This window comes from Oncorhynchus clarkii, chromosome 24 (assembly GCF_045791955.1).
Source record: "Oncorhynchus clarkii lewisi isolate Uvic-CL-2024 chromosome 24, UVic_Ocla_1.0, whole genome shotgun sequence".
Classification (NCBI taxonomy): Eukaryota; Metazoa; Chordata; class Actinopteri; order Salmoniformes; family Salmonidae; genus Oncorhynchus; species Oncorhynchus clarkii.
In genome coordinates this window covers 30571613-30594112 of record NC_092170.1, presented here as the reverse complement: position 1 = coordinate 30594112, position 22500 = coordinate 30571613, and the positions used below count along the sequence as shown (strand labels likewise).

Below are 22500 nucleotides of genomic sequence, written 5' to 3'. Positions count from 1 at the left end.
TTACACAGATCCACAAAGAATTCGAAAACAAATCCAAATTTGAAAAACTCCCATATCTACTGGGTGAAATTCCACAGTGTGCCATCACAGCAGCAAGATTTGTGACCTGTTGCCACGAGAAAAGGGCGACCAGTGAAGAACACACACCATTGTAAATACAACCCATATTTATGCTTATTTATTTTATCTTGTGTCCTTTAACCATTTGTACATTGTTAAAACACTGTATATATATATATAATATGACATTTGTAATGTCTTTACTGTTTTGAAACCTCTGTATGTGTAATGTTTACTGTTAATTTTTGTTGTTTTTCACTTTATATATTCACTTTGTATGTTGTCTACCTCACTTGCTTTGGCAATGTTAACACATGTTTCCCATGCCAATAAAGCCCTTGAATTGAAATTGAATTGAATTGAGAGAGAGAGAGAGAGAGAGAGAGAGAGAGAGAGAGAGAGACAGAGACAGAGAGAGGGGGAACAAAAGAGAGTGAGAGGGTCTGAGTGAATCAGGTCAATACACATGGGTGAGTCGTTGTGTGATTGTGTCTTCATAATAAACACATGCATGTGTGCGTGGGTGAATGAACAACACACATTGTGTGTGTATGTGTGTGTGCATAAGCAGGGCTAAGTTGAGCCGTTTCACCTGCCAGTGAGTGCAGTGGCACAGGGTGGCTCTATGCATAATACTTCAAACACAGTAAAGCTCCCAGTAACAAGCATGTCAAGCTGCTATCAAAGCCCCGAGCGCTGCACACTAAATATATCAATACTGTTTACCCTTTCTCCCTCTCTCACACAATCTCTCTCCCTCCTTTCCCTCTCTCTCTTTCTCTGTCTCCTCTCTCTGTCATGTTCTCTCCTCTCCGCTATCTGTCTCCTTCCCCAATTCCTGACATCCTCTTTCTTTCCCTTACCCCCTCCATCGTTCTCATTTTCTCTCTCACCCATCTGTTCTCCCTCTTCACCACAGCCACCCCTCCCTCCCTCCCTCCCTCCCTCCCTCCCTCCCTCCCTCCCTCCCTCCCTCCCTCCTCACCCTCTTTCTCTCTCTCTGAGTGAGTTGACCTTTTGCTGATAGTGTTAAATTGGTATCCCCTGTCTCCACCTCTCTCTCCCTATGACAGACACAGTCCTACTCACTGTGAGAAGTGAGGGACATGACAGGTTGTACTTACGTTGTCTCCAGGTTGCAGAGGGGTTAAGACACTTGTCACACCCTGAGATTCCATAAAGGTGGTTACAAAATGCTCTGTCAGAAAAAACAGTTTTTTTCCCCCCACTGTAGCACTACAGGTTCTGGAGGCAGAGTATCCACTCATAGTGCCATGGCCAAATGTCTAGTGGTGCTTTTCCACACAGCTGATCCTATTGACTAACTGACATTGGTTATAGCCCAACTCATTGATCTCCCTCATATACACTGAACAAAAATATATACGGAACATGCAACAATTTCAAAGATTTTACTGAGTTATCAGTCAATTGAAATAAATTCATTAGGCCCTAATCTATGGACTTCACATGACTGGGAATACAGATATGCATCTGTTGGTCACAGATACCTTAATAAAAAATAAATTAGGGTTGTGGATTGTAAAACCAGTCAGTATCTGGTGTGACCACCATTTGCCTCATGCAGGGCGACACATTTCCTTCACATAGAGTTGATCAGACTGTTGATTGTGGCCTGTGGAATGTTGTCCCACACCTCTTCAATGGTTGTGTGAAGTTACTGGATATTGGTGGAAACTGGAAGTCGCTGTCGTACACGTCGATCCAGAGCATCCCAAACATGCTCAATGGGTGATATGCCTGGTGAGTATGCAGGCCATGGAAGAACTGGGACATTTTCAGCTTCCAGGAAATGTGTACAGATCCTTGCAACAGTGGGCAGCGCATTATCATTCTGAAACATGAGGTGATGGGGAGAGGGGGGGGGGGGTGAATGGCACAACAATGGGCCTCAGGATCTCGTCACGGTATCTCTGCACATTCAAATTGCCATGAATAAAATTTAACTGTGTTTGTTGTCCGTAGCTAATGCCTGTCCATACCATAACTCCACCGCCACCATGGAGCACTCTGTTCACAACGACATGAGGAAACCACTCGCCCACACAACGCCATACACACTGTCTGCCAAATGACCGGTACAGTTCAAACCTGGATTCACCCGTGAAGAGCACACTTCTCCAGCATGCCAGTGGCCATCAAACGTGAGCATTTGCCCATTGAAGTCTATTACGATGCTGATCTGCAGTCTGGTCAAGACCCTGGTGAGGATGACGAGCACGCAGATGAGCTTCCCTGAGACAATTTCTGACAGTTTGTGCAGAAATTATTCGGTTGTGCAAAACCACAGTTTCATCAGTTGTCCGGGTGGCTGGTCTCAGACGATCTCGCAGGTGAAGAAGCTGGATGTGGAGGTCCTGGGCTGGCGTGGTTACATGTGGTCTACGGCTGTGAAGCCGGCTGGACGTACTGGCAAATTCTCTAAAACGACATTGGAGGTGGCTTATGGTAGAGAAATAAACATTAAATTATCTGGCAATAGCTCTGGTGGACATTCCTGCAGTCAACATGTCAATTGCACGCTCCCTCAAAACTTGAGATATCTGTGGCATTGTGTTGTGTGACAAAACTGCACATTTTAGAGTGACCTACCTTTTATTGTCCCCAGCACAAGGTGCACCTGTGTAATGATCATGCTGTTTAATCAGCTTCTTGACATGCCACACCAGTCAGGTGAATGGATTAGTTGGCAAAGGATAAATGCTCACTAACAGGGATGTAAACAAATTTGTGTACATTTGAGCGAAATAATATATTTATGCATATGGAAAATGTTTGGGATCTTTTATTTCAGCTCATGAAACATGGGACCAACCCCTGACTTGCCTAGTTAAATAATGGTTACACACACACACACATACACAGACACTATGACTGAGTTCATCAGGAAGTTTATGGGAAAGGTTGTTCCCACTGTGACTATTAAACCTCTCCAAACCAGAAATTGTGGATAGACGGCAGCATTTGCGCAAAACAGAAAGTGCGAACCACCGCATTTAAATATGGCAAGGTGACTGGGAATATGGTCAACTACAAACAATGTAGTTATTCCCTCCGTAAGGCAATCAAACAGGCAAAACGTCAGAGACAAAGTGGAGTCACAATTCAACGGCTCAGACACCAGACGTATGTGGCTGAATCTATAGTCAATCTCGGACTATAAAGGGAAAACCAGCTGCATCACGGACACCGACATCTTGCTCCCGGACAAGCTAAACACCTTCTTCGCCCACTTTGAGGATAACACGGTACCACCGACGCGGCCCGCTCCCAAGGACTGGGGGCTCTCGTTCTCCGTGGCCGACGTGAGTAAGACGTTTAAGTGTGCTAACCCTCGCAAGGTAGGTATCATCCCTAGCCGCGTCCTCAGAGCATGTGCAGACCAGCTGGCTGGAGTGTTTACGGACATATTCACTCTCTTCCTATTCCCGTCTGATGTACCCACTTGCTACAAGATGTCCACCATTGTTCTTGTAACTGAACTAAATGACTATCACCCCGTTCTGTCATCATGAAGTGCTTTGAGAGGTTAGTTAAAGATCATATCACTTCTACCTTACCTGACACCCTAGACGCACTTCAATTTACATAACGCCCCAATAGATCCACAGATTGCACTCTGCCCGATCCCATCTGGACAAGAGGAATACCTGTTTAAGAATGCTGTTAATTGACTACAGCTCAGCATTTAACACCATAGTACTGTCCAAGCTCATCATCAAGCTCAGGGCCCTGGGTCTCAACCTACCTTGTGCAACTGGGTCCTGGACTTCCTGACGGGGCACTCCCAGGTGGTGAAGGTAGAAAACAACACAGGGTTACTTAACCCTGCACCTTAGAGGCTGCAGCCCTATATACAGACATCGAATCACGGGTCACTTTAATCATGTTTACATACGGCTTTACTCGTTTCATATGAAATATACTGTATTCTATTCTACTGTATTTTACTCAATGCCACTCCGACATTGCTAGTCCTAATATTGATATATTTCTTAATTCCATTCTTTTACTTTTAGATTTGTTGTGAATTATTAGATATTACTACACTGTTGGAGCTTGGAACACAAGCATTTCGCTACACTAGCAATAACATCTGCTAAATATGCGTACTTGGCCAATACAATGTGATTTGATTTGATTTGATATATGCACGCGTGGAATATTGGCATATTGGTTGGTCTAAAGGGGTAGTTATAGACAGGCGTTACAACTAGCTGCCCACAGCCAGCACATTGTCTCTCTTTCATGAGGCGATGGCTGGGAGGGACTTGCTGCTGATTCAACCTCCGGATGAGTTGTTACTTCTGGCCTGTGTGTGTGTGTGTGTGTGTGTGTGTGTGTGTGTGTGTGTGTGTGTGTGTGTGTGTGTGTGTACGTGCGTGCGTGCATGTGCGTGTGTGTGCGTGTGTGCGCGTGTGTGCGTGTGTGTGCGTGTGTGTGTGTGTGTGTGTGTGTACGTGTGTGTGAACAAAAGCTCAATATCTGAGTCCTCTCCTGCTCTCTTCTTAACCTAGTAACTGATTTATAACACACACACATACATTTCCAAAACTAGATACTCCTTGTCTGATGAGACATGATAGAATAGCTAATGAATGCTCCAGATATTCCAATGCAATTATACAGTATATATTACCACCAATGCATTGTGGGTGGATACAGTGATAACACCAAGGTCACCTTCAGTAGTGAACTGCCATGCTAAGTTTAGCCTAGCTAGCATCATCTCCTGGTGTTGCATTACCTAAAAATGAACAAAAGGGCTAGCTAAATTATAGCTTAGCACTATGTATTGTGTTTCATCATATACTATACTAGTTATGGATTAGTTTAAACGCTAAATATAGCATTGTGGTAGCGACCAATGTAGAAGAAAGGGTGCAAGTCAGCATTCAGATTTATGTTAGCTTCTAGCATCATGCTCTTCACATCAAGCTAGCAACAACAGCTAATAATCTGCTGATCTTACATTCTGGAGGTAATCTTGTGGGTAGTAAACACATGTTAAGTGAGCAGAGTGGATTAAGGTAATGTTAATGTGTGTGTGTGTGTGTGTGTGTGTGTGTGTGTGTGTGTGTGTATTTTCAGGGATACAGAAAGCTACTGAAAGTGTCTCGGTTCCACACGGTAAATCTGGGAGAATGACTCTGGATGGATGGCTATGGGTGAACTGTAGATTCCATCATCAATGTTTCATAATGGAAAATCAAATATTCAACACACATCACCTAGCGGAAGGTGAAGAGAGAGAGAGAGAGAGAGAGGGAGGGAGGGAGGGAGGGAGGGAGGGAGGGAGGGAGGGAGAGAGAGAGAGAGCGAGAGAGAGAAAAATGTCCTCCTGTGTGCTACCTATATCCTCCCACTAGAATCCCCATACTTTAATGAAGACAGCTTCTCCATCCTGGAGTGGGAAATCAATAATTTCCAGGCCCAGGGACATGTGCTAGTCTGTGGTGACCTAAATGCCAGAACCGGACAAGAACCTGACACCCTCAGCACACAGGGGGACAAACACCTGCCTGGAGGTGACAGCATTCCCTCCCACATATGCCCCCCTAGGCACAACTATGACAACATAACCAACAAAAACCGGTCACAACTCCTGCAGCTCTGTCGCACGCTGGGTATGTACAGTCAATTGTAGGCTTCGAGGGGACTCCTATGGTAGGTACACATATAGCTCATCTCTTGGCAGTAGTACTGTAGACTACTTTATCACTGACCTCAACCCAGAGTCTCTCAGAGCGTTCACAGTCAGCCCACTGACACCCCTATCAGACCACAGTTTGGAAACCTACCAAAAAACAATTACGCAACAACAAATTCAATCCCTTTTAGACAATTTCCTGGGTAAAACGTTCCACTGTAATAGTGAAGGTGTAAACTTGGCAGTAGAAAATCTTAACAGTATATTTGACCTCTCAGCTTCCCTATCAAATCTAAAAATCTCAAATAGAAAACCGAAGAAAATGAACAACAATGACAAATGGTTTGATGAAGAATGCAAAAATCTAAGAAAGAAATTGAGAAACCTGTCCAACCAAAAACATAGTGACCCGGAAAACCTGAGTCTACGCCTTCACTATGGTGAATCACTAAAACAATACAGAAATACACTACGGAAAAAGAAGGAACAGCATGTCAGAAATCAGCTCAATGTAATTGAAGAATCCATAGACTCTAACAACTTCTGGGAAAATTGGAGAACACTAAACAAACAACAACACAAAGAATTATCTATCCAAAATGGAGATGTATGGGTAAACCATTTCTCCAATGTTTTTGGCTCTACAACAAAGAACAAAGAGCAAAAACACATACATGATCAAATACAGATCTTAGAACCAACTATTAAGGACTACCAGAACCCACTGGATTCTCCAATTACATTGAATGACAAAGGACAAAATAAAAACCCTCCAACCCAAAAAGGCCTGTGGTGTTGATGGTATCCTCAATGAAATGATCAAATATACAGACAACAAATTCCAATTGGCTATACTAAAACTCTTTAACATCATCCTTAGCTCTGGCATCTTCCCCAATATTTTGAACCAAGGACTGATCACCCCAATCCACAAAAGTGGAGACAAATTTGACCCCAATAATATGCGTCAACAGTAACCTTGGGAAAATCCTCTGCATTATCATTAACAGCAGACTCGTACATTTCCTCAATGAAAACAATGGACTGAGCAAATGTCAAATTGGCTTTTTACCAAATGACCGTACAACAGACCATGTATTCACCCTTCACACCCTAATTGACAACCAAACAAACCAAAACAAAGGCAAAGTCTTCTCATGCTTTGTCGATTTCAAAAAAGCCTTCGACTCAATTTGGCCTGAGGGTCTGCTATACAAACTGATGGGAAGTGGTGTTGGGGGTAAATCATACGACATTATAAAATCCATGTACACAAACAACAAGTGTGCGGTTAAAATTGGCAAAAACACAAACTTCTTCACACAGGGTCGTGGGGTGAGACAGGGATGCATCTTAAGCCCCACCCTCTTCAACATATATATTAACGAATTGGCGCGGCACCCGTCTGCAGCACCCGGCCTCACCCTACTAGAATCCGAAGTCAAATGTCTGCTGTTTGCTGATGATCTGGTGCTTCTGTCACCAACCAAGGAGGGCCTACAGCAGCACCTAGATCTTATGCACAGATTCTGTCAGACCTGGGCCCTGACAGTAAATCATGCATGAGAGCACCAACTGTTTCGGGAGCCTATGTGATCATGCTCTCCGCAGCCGATGTGAGTAAGACCTTTAAACAGGTCAACATTCACAAGGCTGCAGGGCCAGACAGATTACCAGAACGTGTACTGCGAGCATGAGCTGACCAACTGGCAAGTGTCTTCACTGATATTTTCAACCTCTCCATGTCCGAGTCTGTAATACCAACATGTTTTAAGCAGACCACCATAGTCCCTGTGCCCAGGAACACTAAGGTAACCTGCCTAAATGACTACCGACCCGTAGCACTCACGTCTGTAGCCATGAAGTGCTTTGAAAGGCTGGTCATGGCTCACATCAACACCATCATCCCACAAACCCTAGACCCACTCCAATTTGCATACCACCCCAACAGATCCACAGATGATGCCATCTCTATTGCACTCCACACTGCCCTTTCCCACCTGGACAAACGGAACACCTATGTCAGAATGCTATTCATTGACTTCAACACCATAGTTCCCTCAAAGCTCATCAATAAACAAAGTGCGTGCTCAGTCCCCTCCTGTACTCCCTGTTCACTCATGACTGCACGTCCAGGCATGACTCCAACACCATCATTACATTTGTTGATGACACAACAAATGATGATCCCCGACAACGACGAGACAGCCTATAGAGAGGAGGTCAGAAACCTGGCCGAGGTGACAGGACAACAACCTCTCACTCAATGTGATCAAGACAACGGAGATGATTGTGGACCACAGGAAAAAGAGTACCGAACACACCACCATTCTCATCGACGGGGTTGCAGTGGAGCGGGTCGAAAATTTCAAGTTCCTTGGTGTCCACATCACCAACAAACTAACAAGCACAACAAGCACAATAAAGCCAAGCACACCAAAGACAGTCGTGAAGAGGGCACAACAAAACCTATTCCCCCTCAGGAGACTGAAAAAAATTGGCATAGGTCCTCAGATCCTCAAAAGGTTCTACAGCCGCACCATCGAAATCATCCTGACTGGTTGCATTACTGCCTGGTATGGCAACTGCTCGGACACCGACCACAAGGCACTGTGGGTAGTGCATACGGCCCGGTACATCACTGGGGCCAAGCTTCCTGTCATCCAGGACCTCTATACCAGGCGGTGTCAGAAGAAGGCCCTCCAGCCACCCTAGTCTTAGACTGTATAGTCTCGCTATTGTTATTTTATTGCTGCTCTTTAATTACTTGTTACTTTTATCTCTTATTCTTTCTGTATTCTATTCTATCTGTCTTTTTTTGAAAGAGAGACAAGGAGTGGGAGGGAAAGAGAAAGTGGGAGGGAGGGAGGCAGGCATGCATTGAGAGGGAGACGGAAAGGGAGGGAGAGGGGTGGGTTAGGGTCAGAAGAGAGGGTGTGGTTAGGGTCAGAAGAGAGGGTTTGGTTAGGGTCAGAAGAGAGGGTGGGGTTAGGCTCAGAAGAGAGGGTGTGGTTATGGTCAGAAGAGAAGGTGTGGTTAGGGTCAGAAGAGAGGGTGTGGTTAGGGTCAGAAGAGAGGGTGTGGTTAGGGTCAGAAGAGAGGGTGGGGTTAGGGTCAGAAGAGAGGGTGTGTTTAGGGTCAGGGATTCTTCCCTAAACTAAAGATAAATATAGCTGGCTCCAATTAGCTGTCACCGCTGACAAGTAGAATGTGTGTGATTAATATTTTCAGTCTCTCTCTCCATCCCTTTCTATCTTTTCCTTCTCAAACACCCACTCACTTTCTCTTCATCATCTCTCTCCACTCGCCTCCGCATCTCTTTAGCATGCGTGTGTGTGTGTGTGTGTGTGCGTGCGCGTGTGTGTGTGCGTGTGTGTGTGCGTGTGTGCGTGTGTGTGTGTGTGTGTCCAAGTGGATGTTCCTGGTTCTCAGATGTTCTGCTGCCGTTTCTCTGAGGCTGTGTTTCATCCTGCCAGGGCTCTAAATTGGGATCTGCTGCCTCTTGGCTACACACATCTTATCAGTCTGATGCTCCGACACACACACACACACCACGGTTTGTGCTAAAAAGAGCTATTATTTTGAAGCACGCCTCCCATTCGCCATTGATGTGCAGCATAGGCGTGTCACACAGCACGTTGTAAGGTGAGCTGAGAGCAGTATGTATTTTGAAAACTGATACTTAATGTTTTTAAACCTGAACATTTTACTTCATATTATTAGGCATGTCTTGCTTCAAAGTAGCCTAGGCAAAATCATACCATTGAAATATAGAGGTCATTATTTTATAAAGACTTCCTCATATGCAATTGAAACCAGCATTTATCTCCTGTTCTATTGGTTTTCATATCAACTTTCCTTGTTGTTCAGAAGCCAAAGGCACAATCCTAGTCATATTAGCAACCCATCCTAGAAGTTTCATGTTTAGATTTCCCCTCTTTCTAAGTCTCAGAGATTTGAATCTCTGTCACATGTGGAACTGCTCACATCAGGTGGGCTGTTGAGAATGGTGTTACCAGTGTTGTGTTCGACACCACCTAAAGCGAGACCGATTCAAGACCAAGACCGGAGCAAATTGAGTCCGAGTCAATACCAAGACAAGATTGGGGGTGAGACTGAGTCAAGACCGAGACCAGAGGGGGGCCGAGACCGAGTCAAGACCGAGACCAGAGGGGGCGAGACCGAGTCAAGACCGAGACCAGAGGGGGGGTGAGACCGAGTCAAGACCAAGACCAGAGGGGGGCCGAGACAGAGTCAAGACAGAGACCAGAGGGGGGCCGAGACCGAGTCAAGACCGAGACCAGAGGGGGGCCGAGACCGAGTCAAGACCGAGACCAGAGGGGGCGAGACCGAGTCAAGACCGAGACCAGAGGGGGGCGAGACCGAGTCAAGACAGAGACCAGAGGGGGCGAGACCGAGTCAAGACCGAGACCAGAGGGGGGCGAGACCGAGTCAAGACCGAGACCAGAGGGGACGAGACAGAGTCAAGACAGAGACCAGAGGGGGCGAGACCGAGTCAAGACCGAGACCAGAGGGGGGCGAGACCGAGTCAAGACCGATACCAGGGGGGGACAAGGGGTCATAGACCCAAATCCAATTTAAGACCATGATTGTAATTTTGGCAAATCACCACCATCACCACTTCGCTGATCCTCCACACTGGGGCCCCACAAGGGTGCATGCTCAGTCCCCTCCTGTACTCCCTGTTCACCCATGACTGTGTGGCCACACGACTCCAACTCAATCATCAAGTTTGCAGACGAGACAACAGTGGTAGGCTTGATTACCAACAACGACGAGACGGCCTACAGGGAGGAGGTGAGGGCCCTCGGAGTGTGGTGTCAGGAAAATAACCTCACACTCAACGTCAACAAAACTAAGGAGATGATCGTGGACTTCAGGAAACAGCAGAGGGAGCACCCCCCTATCCACATCGATGGGACCACAGTGGAGAAGGTGGAACGTTTTAAGTTCCTCGGCGTACACATCACAGACAAACTGAAATGGTCCAACCACACAAACAGTGTGGTGAAGAAGGCGCAACAGCGCCTCTTCAACCTCAGGAGGCTGAAAAAATTTGTCTTGTCACCTAAAACCCACCCAAACTTTTACAGATGAACAATTGACAGCATCATGTAGGGCTGTATCACCGCCTGGTACAGCAACTGCACCGCCCTCAACCGTAAGGCTCTCCAGAGGGTAGTGAGGTCTGTACAACACATCACCGGCGACAAACTACCTGCCCTCCAGGACACCTACACCACCTGATGTCACAGGAAGGCCATAAAGATCATCAAGGACAACAACCACCTGAGCCACTGCCTTTTCACACTGCTATCATCCAGAAGGCGAGGTCAGTACTGGTGCAAAGCGGGGACCGAGAGACTGAAAACAGCTTCTATCTCAAGGCCATCAGACTGTTAGACAGTCATCACTAACACAGAGAGGCTTTAATAAATTGATCACTAGTCACTTTAATAATGCCACTTTAATGTTTACATATACAGTAATGTATACCATCTATTACATCTTGCCTATGCCGCTCTGTCATTGCTCATCCATATATTTATATTTATATATTATTATTCCATTCCTTTACTTAGATGTGTGTGTATTAGGTATTTGTTGTGGAATTGTTAGATTACTTGTTAGATATTTCTGCACTGTTGGAACTAGAAGCACAAGCATTTCGCTATACTCTCAATAACATCTGTTAGCCATGTGTATGTGACCAAGACATTTGATTTGATTTGAAACCTTTTCAATACCTGGTTTGCATACCCATTGTTGCCTTAGTTAGCATTTAATGGTAGATATTGTAAATTGAAACGTCTTTCCATCCCTACTGGCTACCGATGTCATTCTTCTGTGATCTGCTCCATGTTAAAACCAGTTCAGAGCTGCACTCTTGCTGCCTGCCGATGATATTCCTCTGAAACTAGGCTGTGCACAGCGTGCATATCAACATATTTCAGGTACTTTGCAATTGTGTAGGCTACTTGTGCATGATTTCTCTATTGTACTATATAATTGATCAATCGAATACCTCCACTACACTAATTTGTTATGCAACAGTAGGGATTACGAAGTGAGTATAAGCAATGCCCACTGAAGAAAAAGTAGATATATGGTTTATACCTGCGTATAGCCTCCACTACTGGCCCTTTGTGTTCTACAGAAAGTGACCTCTCCTACATGAGTGTACTGGTATTACAATTGCTGTCCTTTCAGCATCACAATCCTGTCACACACTGAAGGCCTAAATCCATTTAATTGTTCTCCACTGCTCTAACATGTCTATAGTAGATGTAAAGGCTGCTAAGATACTGTATTCATGTTTCAAGAATATTCGGCCTGGCGAAGTGGTTTCATGCACTGATTGAATGGAAGAGTTTTTTACTCTGGTGGAAACGGCTGGTCTCTGGAAATAATGTTGAGTCCTCACTGGCCGAGGCCAAGTCAAAACCGAATACAAATGTATCCAACACCGAGACAAGACCTACAACACTGGTGTTTTCCCTGGTGAGCTGTTTAGAATGGTGTTTTCTCTGGTGAGCTGTTTAGAATGGTGTTTTCTCTGGTGAGCTGTTTAGAATGGTGTTTTCTCTGGTGTGCTGTTTAGAATTGTGTTTTCTCTGGTGAGCTGTTTAGAATGGTGTTTTCTCTGGTGAGCTGTTTAGAATGGTGTTTTCGCTGGTGAGCTGTTTAGAATGGTGTTTTCCCTGGTGAGCTGTTTAGAATGGTGTTTTCTCTGGTGAGCTGTTTAGAATGGTGTTTTCCCTGGTGAGCTGTTTAGAATGGTGTTTTCTCTGGTGTGCTGTTTAGAATGGTGTTTTCTCTGGTGAGCTGTTTAGAATGGTGTTTTCTCTGGTGAGCTGTTTAGAATGGTGTTTTCTCTGGTGAGCTGTTTAGAATGGTGTTTTCTCTGGTGTGCTGTTTAGAATGGTGTTTTCTCTGGTGAGCTGTTTAGAATGGTGTTTTCTCTGGTGAGCTGTTTAGAATGGTGTTTTCTCTGGTGAGCTGTTTAGAATGGTGTTTTCCCTGGTGAGATGTTTAGAATGGTGTTTTCTCTGGTGTGCTGTTTAGAATGGTGTTTTCTCTGGTGAGCTGTTTAGAATGGTGTTTTCTCTGGTGCGCTGTTTAGAATGGTGTTTTCTCTGGTGAGCTGTTTAGAATGGTGTTTTCCCTGGTGAGATGTTTAGAATGGTGTTTTCTCTGGTGAGCTGTTTAGAATGGTGTTTTCCCTGGTGAGATGTTTAGAATGGTGTTTTCTCTGGTGCGCTGTTTAGAATGGTGTTTTCCCTGGTGAGCTGTTTAGAATGGTGTTTTCTCTGGTGAGCTGTTTAGAATGGTGTTTTCTCTGGTGCGCTGTTTAGAATGGTGTTTTCTCTGGTGAGCTGTTTAGAATGGTGTTTTCCCTGGTGAGATGTTTAGAATGGTGTTTTCGCTGGTGCGCTGTTTAGAATGGTGTTTTCCCTGGTGAGCTGTTTAGAATGGTGTTTTCCCATAAATTGCATTTTGCAAATGTTTGAAAATTGTTTGAAAAGTTGTATTGGCTGCTTCATTACATGAGTTGCATGTTCTGTTAACAGCATTACCATAATCTAAATGTTCTGTTAACAGCATTACCGTAATCTACATGTTCTGTTTACAGCATTACCATAATCTATATGTTCTGTAAACATCATTACCACAATCTAAATGTTCTGTTAACAGCATTAACATAATTGAAATGGTCTGTTAACATAATTACCGTAATTGAAATGTTCTGTTAACATCATTACCATAATCTAAATGTTCTGTTAACAGCATTACCATAATCTATATGTTCTGTTAACAGCATTAAAATAATCTAAATGTTATGTTAACAGCATTACCATAATCTATATATTCTGTTAACTTCTTGCTCCTACTTGAGACGCAAATGTCTCAAGTAGACACCTGGAAATGCAAATGCGCTACGCTAAATGCTAAATGTACTCGTTAAAACTCAAACGTTCATCAAAATGCACATGCAGGGTATTGAAATAAAGCTACACTCGTTGTGAACCTAGCCAACAAGTCAGATTTTGAAAATGCTTTTTGGTGAAAGCATGAGAAGCTATTATCTGATAGCATGCAACACCTCAAAATGCCTGAATGCGACGTAAACAAAGACTTTGCTTATCCGGCGCCTCACAAAACGCAGAAATAAAATATAAAACATTCATTACCTTTGACGAGCTTCTTTCTTGGCACTCCTATATGCCCCATAAACATCACTATTGGGTCTTTTTTTCGTTTAAATCGGTCCATATATACCCAAAATAGCTTTCTATGGAAGCTGTGTCATTCAGAAAAAAACATCGTTTTTAAACGCTGCGTCATTTTTTCAAATTAAAAAAGTCGACGATAAACTTTCACAAAACACTTCGAAATACTTTTGTAATCCAACTTTAGGTATTAGTAAACGTTTATAATCTATCAAAATGATTACAGGGCGATGTATATTCAATAGCTCCTCGTCTTCAAATCAATGGCTGCCAATGTGTACATTCAAAACATCCTGGTGGAGACCGGAAGAAATTGAATCCAGTTAGTTGGATTTACCAAGAAAAAGGTCCCTTGAAAATGACGACAATGGCGACATCGTGTGGAATCTGTAGGAATTGCATGCAGATCCATAATTAATTTTGTGCCCTTTTAACATCCCATGAAAGTGACGCATGGAAATTATTTTTAGCTTTCAGAGAGCAGTTTTTCTTGCGTTTTTTTGATGAAACACGATCTGTTATAGTCACAGCCGTGATTTAACCAGTTTTAGAAACTTCAGAGTGTTTTCTATCCACACATACTAATCATATGCATATACTATATTCCTGGCATGAGTAGCAGGACGCTGAAAAGTTGCGCGATTTTTAACAGAATGTTCGAAAAAGGAAGGGGTAGACTTAACAGGTTTTAACAGCATTACCATAATCTAAATGTTCTGTTAACAGCATTAGCATAATCTAAATGTTCTGTTAACAGCATTACCATAATCTAAATGTTCTGTTAACAGCATTACCATAATCTACATGTTTTGTTAACAGCATTACCATAATCTACATGTTCTGTTAACAGCATTACCATAATCTAAATGTTCTGTTAACAACATTACCATAATCTACATGTTTTGTTAACAGCATTACTATAATCTATATGTTCTGTTAACAGCATGACCATAATCTACATGTTTTGTTAACAGCATTATCATAATCTACATGTTCTGTTAACTTCTTATGGCTGGGGGCAGTATTGAGTAGCTTGGATGAATAAGGTGCCCAGAGGTGCCCAGAGTAAATGGCCTGCTCCTCATTCCCAGTTGCTAATATATGCATATTATTATTATATTTGGATAGAAAACACTGAAGTTTCTAAAACTGTTTGAATGATGTCTGTGAGTATAACAGAACTCATATGGCAGGCAAAACCTGAGAATAAATCCAACCAGGAAGTGGGAAGTCTGAGGTTGGTCGTTTTTCAACTCATTCCCTATTGAAGATACAGTGGGATATTGGCCATGTTGCACTTCCTAAAGCTTCCACTAGATGTCTTGTTTGAGGCTTCTACTGTAAAGGAGGGGTTCATAAGTGCTCTTTGAGTCAGTGGTCTGGCAGAGTGCCACAGGCTTGTGACGCTCGTTCACGTGAGAGGTAGCTCTCATTCCATTGCTTTTCTGAAAACAAGGGAATTCTCCGGTTGGAACATTATTGAAGATTTATGTTAAAAACGTCCTAAAGATTGATTCTATACATCGTTTGACATGTTTCTACGGACTGTAACTGAACTTTTTGACATTTAGTCTGCAACTAGTGAACGCGCTTCATGACTTTGGATTTGTTTACAAAACGCGCTAACAAAAGTAGCTACTTGGACATAAATGATGGACATTATCGAACAAAACAAACATTTATTGTGGAACTGGGATTCCTGGGAGTGCATTCTGATGAAGATTATCAAAGGTAAGTGAATATTTATAATGCTATTTCTGACTAATGTTGACTACACAACATGGCGGGTATCTGTATGTCTGGTTTGGGCTCTGAGCGCCATACTCAGATTATTGCATGGTGTGCTTTTTACGTAAAGTGTTTTATAAATCTGACACAGCGCTTGCATTAAGGAGAAGTTTATCTAAAGATCCATGTATATTAGTTGTATCTTTTATCAATGTCTATTATGAGTATTTCTGTGAATTGATGTGGCTCTCTGCAAAATCACCAGATGTTTTTGGAACTACTGAACATAACGCGCCAATGTATACTGAATTTTTTTTATTTAAATATGAACTTTATTGAACAAAACACATATGTATTGTGTAACATGAAGTCCTATGAGTGCCATCTGATGAAGATCATCAAAGGTTAGTGATTCATTTTATCTCTATTTCTGATTTGGCTGGAAAAATGGCTGTGTTTTTCTGTGACTTGGCTCTGACCTAACATAATCGTTTGTGGTGCTTTCGCCGTAAGGCCTATTTGAAATCGGACACGGTGGTTGGATTAACAACAAGATTACCTTTAAAACGGTATAAAATACATGTATGTTTGAGGAATTTTAATTATGGGATTTCTGTTGTTTTGAATTTGGAGCCCTGCACTTTCACTGGCTGTTGTCATATCGATCCCGTTTTCGGGATTTAAGCCCTAAATGAACAGCATTACCATAATCTACATGTGATGTCATTCTGAGCACCGCGGGTGGATGCCCAAATGGGTAAATTTAAATCTTCCCAGTCACGTTGTCCAGCACCACATTTTCCTAACGGAAACCCTGAAACACACACACACACACACACACACACACACACACACACACACACACACACACACACACACACACACACACACACACACACACACACACACACACACACACACACACACACACACACACACACACACACACACACACACATATGAACAGCTTTGTGTGTGAATATGCTGTTTACCAGGACTACTCTTAGCAACATAAAACAGACAGACAGACAGACAGACACACACAGACAGACAGACAGACAGACGTCTGATCAGCAATCAGAAACACAGACACACAAAGGCTGACACACATTCATATTCACACAAAGAATTCGATAGACACATATTTACAAATTAAAACCTTTAATTAAAATTGAAGCAGAGCCAAAATGCGCTTCTCCCCCATACCCCAACCCCCTCCCGCCAGATGGGAGAAAACACACACACACACACACACACACACACGCTTCAAGGATACACCTTCCCCCAGCCAAGGACATGTCCTGCAGGGCCAGCCAACATCAGCAGAACCCTATTTAACCAGATGAGACACCCAAACAGCCAGAAAGACAGCCACACTTACACACACTTACACACACACACACACACACACACACACACACACACACACACACACACACACACACACACACACACACACACACACACACACACACACACACACACACACACACACACACACACTCACTAACCAGACAGACACACCTCACACACTACTCCACACACTCCATACAAACCCATCACCATTGATGGCGGTATTGATGGTGAAGAACAACTGTAGCTAGCTATCTTGTAACTCAGTCTCTGTCCTCTCACACAAATACACAACCATCCCCTCCCCCCACACTCTACACACACAATCTCCTCCTCCCCCCCACTCTACACACACCATCTCCCCCTCCCCCCACACTCTACACACACCATCTCCACTCCCCCACACTCTACACACACCATCTCCCCTCCCCCACACTCTACACACACCATCTCCCCCTCCCCCCACACTCTACACACACCATCTCCCCTCCCCCACACTCTACACACACAATCTCCTCCTCCCCCCCACTCTACACACACCATCTCCCCCTCCCCCCACACTCTACACACACCATCTCCCCTCCCCCACACTCTACACACACCATCTCCCCCTCCCCCCACACTCTACACACACCATCTCCCCTCCCCCACACTCTACACACACCATCTCCCCTCTCCCCACACTCTACACACACCATCTCCCCTCCCCCACACTCTACACACACCATCTCCCCTCCACCCACTCTAAACACACCATCTCCCCCCTCCACCCACTCTACACACACCATCCCCCCTCCACCCACTCTACACACACCATCTCCCCCTCCCACCCACTCTACACACACCATCTCCCGTCCACCCACACTCTACACACACCATCTCCCCTCCCCCCACATTCTACACACACCACCCCCCCCACCCACCCACTCTACACACACCATCTCCCCTCCCCCCACACTCTACACACACCATCCCCCCTCCCCCACACTCTACACACACCATCTCCCCTCCCCCCACATTCTACACACACCATCTCCCCACTCACCGGTCCTGGTATTGATGGTGAAGAAGTTCTGTGGGTTCCCACTAGCTATCCTGTAGCTCAGTCTCTCTGCTCCCCCAGTGGCATCTGGGTCCTGGGCTTGGATCTGGATGACGGACAGGTCCTTGGGGGAGTTCTCCATGACAATGGGGTGGTAGACAGGGTCAGAGGTCAGGGGGGCGTTGTCGTTGACGTCCTCTACCTGGATGTACACCTCCATGATGGCGAACTGGGGCACCACCCCGTGATCTGTGGCATACACAGTCAGCCAATAGGAGTCCTTGGTCTCACGGTCCAGAGTGTCTGTGGTATAGATGACACCTAGATGGGTGGAGAGAGGGATAGATCAAATTTAGATCTAGGTCGTTTAAATTCAGTATCAACATCTAGTCAACATTTATATGGACTTCTATAGGGGCGGACAGAGGTTGGTGGATGACCATTAGCTTGTTTGCATGTTTAATAGATGCTTAATAAATGCACAAAGAAAATAAGATTTTAGTTAGGCTAAACTCACAATCTCATGTCTGTAATATATTACATACAAATGCATAAAGCCAACAGTCACATAGAAAGAGCCACTAAAAGAAGTGTGGTCGACCTCCAAATATTTATTAGAAACCAGACAATCCTCTGGTGTGGTTAACCATTTAAAGTGAACACATAAATGTGTGGTCAATGTTCCCATATTGGACCTCCTAAGACCACATTGTTTTATATACGTACACTGTTAAGTGCCTATCACATAGTAAAAGCCCAAACAAAAGCTAAGCCAATGTTCTGGTCAATCTCCAACAGCTCTGTGTGTATCAAGACCAGACTCAATGTGTTTAACATATGATCCATTTCTACAGCCCAGGGATAGAGTGATTTATTTAACCAAAACTGATGTGATCTCTGCACTAGCCCTTAATCACTCTGTTGAGAGTGTGTGTGTGTGTGTGTGTGTGTGTGTGTGTGTGTGTGTGTGTGTGCGTGTGCGTGTGTGTGGGTGTGCGTGTGCGTGTGCGTGTGTGTGTGGGTGTGTGTGTGTGTGCGTGTGCGTGTGCGTGTGTGTGTGTGTGGGTGTGTGTGTGTGTGCGTGTGCGTGTGTCTGTACATAGCGTGTCGTGGATGTGTGTTCATTAACCAACAGACTTACACATTAACTTGGCTGCTCTCTAAGTGGGCGATTTTTCCCTTCAGTAAACAAACATCCATATTCAAACCCTGGCTGTGACATAAGTGATGCTGACTAGCCCACACAGAACATTAGCGCTACACTCCGATTTAGAATGAATGCCACTCCACTGCACAACACATCATTAGCATGTTAGCTTGGAACTCTCTGCTCCTCCATTAGATCTTGTGCATTACAACAGAGTGACTTGAGCGATATTTACGATGAGTGTAGTTAGTTAAGCTTTCAGGCATACTTGAGATTGTAAGACACACCCTAACATGATGAGACCTATTAGTGTGTACTGTGTCCAATATGGAGAGTCTATGGCACGGTTCTGGATGCTGTGTTATGTGACAACTGTTTTAAGAACCACAAGAACTCTAACGGAACACACACACACACACACACACACACAGACACACAGACACACACACACAGACACACACACACACAGACACGCGCACATGCTACAGGACTGTTTTGCTAGCACAGACTGGAATATGTTCCAGGATTAATCTAATGGTATTGAGGAGTATACCACCTCAGTCATCGGCATCATCAATAAGTGCATCGATGACTTCGTTCCTACAGTGATCATACGTACAAATCCCAACCAGAAGCCATGGATTACAAGCAACATCCGCATCGAGCTAAAGGCTACAGCTGCAGCTTTCAAGGAGCAGGACACTAATCCGGACGCCTATAAGAAATCCCGCTATGCCCTCAGACGAACCAACAAACAAGCAAAGCGTCAATACAGGATTAAGATTGAATCCTACTACACCGGCTCTGACACTCGTAGGATGAGGCAGGGCTTGAAAACTATTACAGACTAAAAGGGAAACCCAGACGCGAGCTGCCCAGTGACGTGAGCCTACCAGACGAGCTAAATGCCTTTTGTGCTCGCTTCGAGGCAAGCAACACTGAAGCATGCATGAGAGCACCAGCTGTTCTGGATGACTGTGTGATAACGCTCTCGGTAGCCAATGTGAGCAAGACCTTTAAACAGGTCAACATTCACAAAGCCGCGGGGCCAGATGGATTACCAGGACGTGTACTCAAAGCATGCGCGGACTGACTGGCAAGTGTCTTCACTGACATTTTCAATCTTTCCCTGACTGAGTCTGTAATACCTGCATGTTTCAAGCAGACCACCATAGTCCCTGTGCCCAAAGAAGCGAAGGTAACTTGTCTAAATGAGTACCACCCCGTAGCACTCACGTCAGTAGCCATGAAGAGCTTTGAAAGAATGGTCATGGCTCACATCAACAGCATCCTCCCAGACACCCTAGATCCATTCCAATTCGCATACCGCTCCAATAGATCCACAGATGACGCAATCTCAATCGCACTCCACACTGCCCTTTCCCACCTGGACAAAAGGAACACCTATGTGAGAATGCTGTTCTGACTACAGCTCAGCGTTCAACACCATAGTGCCCACAAAGCTCATCACTGAGCTAAGGACCATGGTACTAAACACCTCCCTCTGCAACTGGATCCTGGACTTCCCGATGGGCTGCCCTCAGGTGGTAAGGGTAGGCAAAAACACATATGCCACGCTAATCCTCAACACTGGTGCCCCTCAGGGGTGTGTACTTAGTCCTGTCCTGTACTCCCTGTTCACCCACAACTTCGTGGCCAATCACGACTCCAACACCATCATTAAGTTTGCTGACGACACAACAGTGGCAGGCCTGATCACCAACAATGATGAGACAGCCTATAGAGAGGAGGTCAGAGAACTGGCAGTGTGGTGACAGGACAACAAACTTTCCCTCAATGTGAGCAGGAGCTGATCGTGGCCGACTGAACAGGCTACGCATTAATATCAACGGGGCTGTAGTGGAGCGGGTTGAGAGTTTCAAGTTCCTTGGTGTCCACATCACCAACGATCTATCATGGTGAAAAGATTTGGCATGGGTCCCCAGATCCTCAAAAAGATCTACAGCTGCCCCATCGCCGCCTGGTATGGCAACTGCTCGGCATTTGACCGTAAGACGCTACAGAGGGTAGTGCATATGGCCCAGTACATCACTGAGGACAAACTTCCTGCAATCCAGGACCTATATAATAGGCGGTGTCAGAGGTAAGCCCATAAAATTGTCAGAGACTCCAGTCACCCAAGTCATAGACTGTTTTCTCTGCTACCGCACGGCAAGCGGTACCGGAGCGCCATGTCTAGGACCAAAAGGCTCCTTAACAGCTTCTACCCCCAAGGCATAAGACTGCTGAACAATTAATGAAATGGCCACCGGACTATTACATTGTACACTGCTGCTACTCACTGTTTATTATCTACGCATAGTCACCTCACCCCTACCTACATGTACAAATGACATTTTACCTGTACCCCTGCACACTGACTCACTAACGGGTATCCCCTTGTATAAAGCCTCGTTACTGTTATGTTATTGTGTTACTTTTTGCTATTTTTTACTTTTGTTTATTTGGTAAAGATTTTCTTAACTCTTCTTGAACTGCACTGTTGGTTAAGAGAGAGAGAGAGAGGTAGAGAGAGAGCTAGAGAAAGAGCTAGAGAAAGAGAGGGAGAGAAAAAGCAAGATAAAGAGTGAGAAAGAAAGAAAGAGAGGGAGAGAAAGAGAGATAGAGACAGAAAGAGAAAGAGAAAAAGTGAGAGAGAGAGATAGAGAAATATTTTTTCTTGTTTCTGTTTTTGACTGCTGACCTAGATAAGTCATAGCTGGAGTCCCTCTGACAGCATCAACACACACACATACCCAGGGGTTAAGGCAAAACGAATCCCATTACTCTCAGATCACTTGGGTGGGGCCAAGTTAACCTCCCCTTTTATCTAAGAAAGTCATGACCATCATGCTTTTAGGGAAAGAGGATAATTTCATACATGTATTAAACTGCGAGGTTGACCAATTTCAGTCCCCTTCCTTACGGGGTCCGGGGTCCCCGAGATCATTTCATACATGTATTAAACTGCGAGGTTGACCAATTTCAGTCCCCTTCCTTATGGGGTCCGGGGTCCTCCCCGAGATAATTTCATACATGTATTAAACTGCGAGGTTGACAAATTTCAGTCCCCTTCCTTAGGGGGTTCGGGTCCCCTAGATCATTTTCATGTAGAAGGACTGAGAAGATCAGTTCTGGTGACTTTTGAATGAATTCAAATAAAATTATAAATATAATTTATACCTCCAGAAATGAGCCCAATAAGAAATTGGTAAATTATTTTAACATAATGGACCATGTAGGATCT

The 22500-nt window shown here is 44.5% G+C and overlaps 1 protein-coding gene across 1 annotated transcript in view; it reads right to left on the bottom strand.

The window, feature by feature from the left end:
* Nucleotides 1–22500, bottom strand: part of LOC139382860 (protocadherin Fat 3-like) — a 264053-nt gene that overhangs the window by 165020 nt on the left and 76533 nt on the right. The window contains exon 3 of the mRNA XM_071127101.1: nucleotides 18110–18427. Within this exon, the coding sequence (XP_070983202.1) occupies nucleotides 18110–18427 (318 nt within the window). The remainder of the gene's footprint in view (nucleotides 1–18109; nucleotides 18428–22500) is intronic.